The sequence below is a fragment of the Athene cunicularia genome (assembly GCF_003259725.1).
Source record: "Athene cunicularia isolate RWA chromosome 2 unlocalized genomic scaffold, athCun1 chr2_part1, whole genome shotgun sequence".
In the NCBI taxonomy this organism is placed as follows: Eukaryota; Metazoa; Chordata; class Aves; order Strigiformes; family Strigidae; genus Athene; species Athene cunicularia.
The window spans coordinates 3,753,923-3,757,225 of record NW_020799095.1 but is presented as its reverse complement, the minus strand read 5'-3'; the positions used below and the strand labels follow the sequence as shown (position 1 = coordinate 3,757,225).

At 66.2% G+C, this 3,303-nt stretch overlaps 1 protein-coding gene across 1 annotated transcript in view; it reads right to left on the bottom strand.

Annotated features, from left to right (window-relative positions):
* Nucleotides 1-6: 6 nt before the first annotated feature.
* Nucleotides 7-3,303, bottom strand: part of LOC113477087 (zinc finger protein 84-like) — a 6,259-nt gene continuing 2,962 nt past the window's right edge. The window contains 1 exon segment of the mRNA XM_026843196.1: nucleotides 7-3,303. This exon segment is cut by the window's right edge and continues 50 nt beyond it. Coding sequence (XP_026698997.1) covers nucleotides 720-3,303 — 2,584 coding nt within the window. The 3' untranslated portion in view covers nucleotides 7-719.

The following is a 3,303-nucleotide window of genomic DNA, read 5'->3' as shown; positions in this document are numbered from 1 at the left end:
GCTCAGGGCAGAGGCTTCTCCCAGGGTCCCTTTTGGAAGCAGAGAGGAGCTGAAACACTTCCAGGCCGTTTTCCCAGCTGCCTCGGTGGGGGTGCCAGCAGGAGAGCACCCCCCCCAGCAAGAAGGGTCCCTTGTGGAATGACATCCAGTCCGGCAGAGGAAGGATGGGGGGTTCTGGGAAAAGCTCTTGACCCATGGAGGCCCCTCGCTGCTTCACGGCTGTCTCTGGGTATGCATGTCGCCCTGCTGGCGGCAGGGGCATGTGGACGTGCTGCAGCTGGGCCCGCTGCACGCTGGCAGCGCTTTTTAAGCCAATGGATCCTGAGCTCTTCCCGCTCCCGACGCTCCGTGCAGCCAGCGCAGGAGCAAACGTGGCGGATCCAGGGTCCCGCTGCTGCTCCTCAGCCCCAGCCCCACTACAAATCTGGTGGGTTCACGGGACAAAAAAATCACAACGTGGCGCATCTGAGTCCTCATTCCGCTTCATCCCATCCGGTACCAGCCTGCGGGGGCCTCCGAGCCTCCCACGCCCAAACCCACCACGCTCCTGCCATGTCCCCGCTGCCTCCGTGAGCCCCTCAGCACCGTCCTTGTTCGGTCAGCGATGGGGTCCCGATGCCCACCACTGCCTCTTTAGTTTTGGCCTCTTTTAGCGCAAGAGTGACGAGGTCCGGTCCGGCCACTCTCCCAGTGGCAGGTTCCGGCAGCCTGCGCGGGTGTTACAGGCAGCTGGGGCACGGCGAGGGTTTCTCTTCGCCGTGGGCTCTCTCAGGCACTCTCAGGACTCGTTTCTCCTCGAAGCTCCTGCCGCAGGCGCCATACTTGCACCAGAGCTCCGCTCGGCAGTCAGGCTGTGGCTTGAGGAGCAGCTGCCGCTGGCTCAGACAGTCGGCGCAGCAGCACTGCGGCGGCAGACTCGGTGGCTTCGCGTTCAAGCCTTCCCCCGCCTCGGGGCATTTACAGGGACAGGGCCCCACGGGGCCGTCCTGCGGGTGGTGGGAGCCGGACACAAGAGGGTGGTCATCCTGCATCAGCTGCAGGAGGATGTCTGCCGCCCCAGAGGGACTCTCCGGTCTGTCGGGGGGTTGTGTGCCAGGCCGAATCTCCTCCCGAGTCAGTGAGCTGGGAGCGGCTCCGCGAGAGCAGGGGGGCAGCAGCACGTTGGGAGGCTCAGCCCCTTTTCCCAGGGGAGTGCCGCTCCCGTCTGGCTCTTCCTGGTGTGCCAGGCAGGTCCCCTGGCAGCAGGAGGGTGGGATGCCGCCGGCGTGCGTCCTGCGGTGCCGGAGGAGGTGAGCCTTCTGGCTGAAGCCCTTCCCGCACTCAGCGCAGCGGAAGGGCCGTTCCCCGGTGTGGGTCCTCTGGTGAACGGCCAGATTCACCTTCTGGCGGAACCGCTTCCCACACTCGGCGCAGGCGTGCGGCCGCTCGCCGGCATGGCCCTGCCGGTGCAGCTGCAGCTCTCCATGTTCCTCGAAGGTCTCCCCGCAGAGCGAGCATGGGTAGGGGCTGGCGGCGTGGGGCTGGAGGCCTGGGGCCTGGCCCGGCTCACTCGGGGGTCTCTCAGCTGCGTGGACCCGCTGGTGGACCCGCAGGGAGAGTTTGCTCTTGAAGCGCTTGGGACACTCCAGGCAGGTGAAGGGCTGCCGGCCTGTGTGGGTCTTCTGGTGGGCGATGAGGTTGGGCTTCTGGGCAAAGCGCTTGCCACACTGGGCGCAGGCGAAGGGGCGCTCCCCAGTGTGTGTGCGGTAGTGGGTCACCAGGTTGCCCTTTTGGTTGAAGCGCCGGCCGCAGACACCGCAGGTGAAGGGCCGCTCGCCAGTGTGGATGCGCTGGTGGGTCACCAGGTTGGTTTTGAGGCTGAACCTCTTCCCGCAGACGTCACAGCGGTAGGGCCCTCGGCCCCGGTGGTTTTGACGGTGTTTGACCAAACGCTCGTACTGGGCAAAGCTTCTCCCGCACTCGGGGCACAGCCAGGCCCTCCCTTCTGCCGGCTTCTCCTGGGGGGCTTTGGGGGACAGCTCGTCACCGGAGCTCTTCTCATGCTCGGGGCATGGGTAGGACTTTTGCCCCACATGGGTCTTCTGGTGGGCCACAAGAGAGAGCCAGAGGCCGAAGCTGTTGCCACATTGGTTACAAATAAAGGGCTTCTCTGCCCCGGGGGCCGGGGGAGCCGGGGGGGTAGCATCCCCGAGAACAGGCTGCACCCCCAGGTGCCCCAGGAGGTGTGGGCCGTGGCTGAAGGTTGACGGAGCCTCGGCGGCGGGGCCATGCTGCGGCCGGAGGAGGGTCACCTTCTGGCAAAAGCCCTCCCCGCACTGGACGCAGGGGAAGGTCTGTTCGCCCAGGGGGGCTGGCTGGTGGGGCAACAGTGGCTCCTTGGAGGAGAAGCTCTTCTCTGTGCACGAGTACAGCTCCTGGCCCTCAGGGATCTTCTGGACAGGCAGCGGCGGCATGGGGCTGAAGGGGGCTTCTTGCTCGGGCCCCCCGGGCTGGAGCAGGGTGGGCGCAGCCCCGTAGGGCAAACCGGCAGCCGGGCTGCGGCCTGGGCAGCGCCGTTGGCGTGGGGCATGAGTCTTCTGGTGGGCTTTGAGTGAGACTTTGTCCTTGAAGCACTTCTGGCACTGCCCGCAGGGGTAGGGCCGCAGGTCCGTGTGGGTGCTCTGGTGTGTCACCAGGTTGGTTTTCTGGGTGAAGCGCTTGCCACACTGGGTGCAGGCGAAGGGGCGCTCCCCCGTGTGCACGCGGTAGTGGGTCACCAGGTTGGTTTTCTGGTTGAAGCTCCGGCCACAGAGGAAGCAGGTGAAGGGCCGCTCACCGGTGTGGATGCGCCGGTGAGTGATGAGGTTGGGCTTCTGCCGGAAGCTCTTCCCGCACTCGGGGCAGACGAAGGGGGTGTCCTCCTGGTAGTTCCTCTGCTGAGAGCGCAGCTTCGGCTTGCTGGCAGCACCGTCCTCCTGTTCACCGCCCGCCAATGCCTTCTCCCCAGCAGCGTGAATGCGCTGGTGGGCCAGCAGGTTGGCTTTTTGGCTGAAGCTCTTGCCGCACTGGGCGCAGGGGAAGGGCCGCTCCCCCGTGTGCACGCGGCGGTGGGTCAGGAGATTGGGCCGCTGGCTGAAGCTCTTCCCGCAGTCGCCGCACCTGTAGGGTTTCTCTCCAGTGTGGATTCTCTCGTGCGTGATGAGGCTTTGCTTCTGGCGGAAACCTTTCCCACACTGGGCGCAGCGGAAAGGGCCCGCACCGAGCTGCGGCACCCAGCAGGCCACCCGCGGGGAGAGTGGCCCGAGGCCAGCGGCGCTGTCCCTC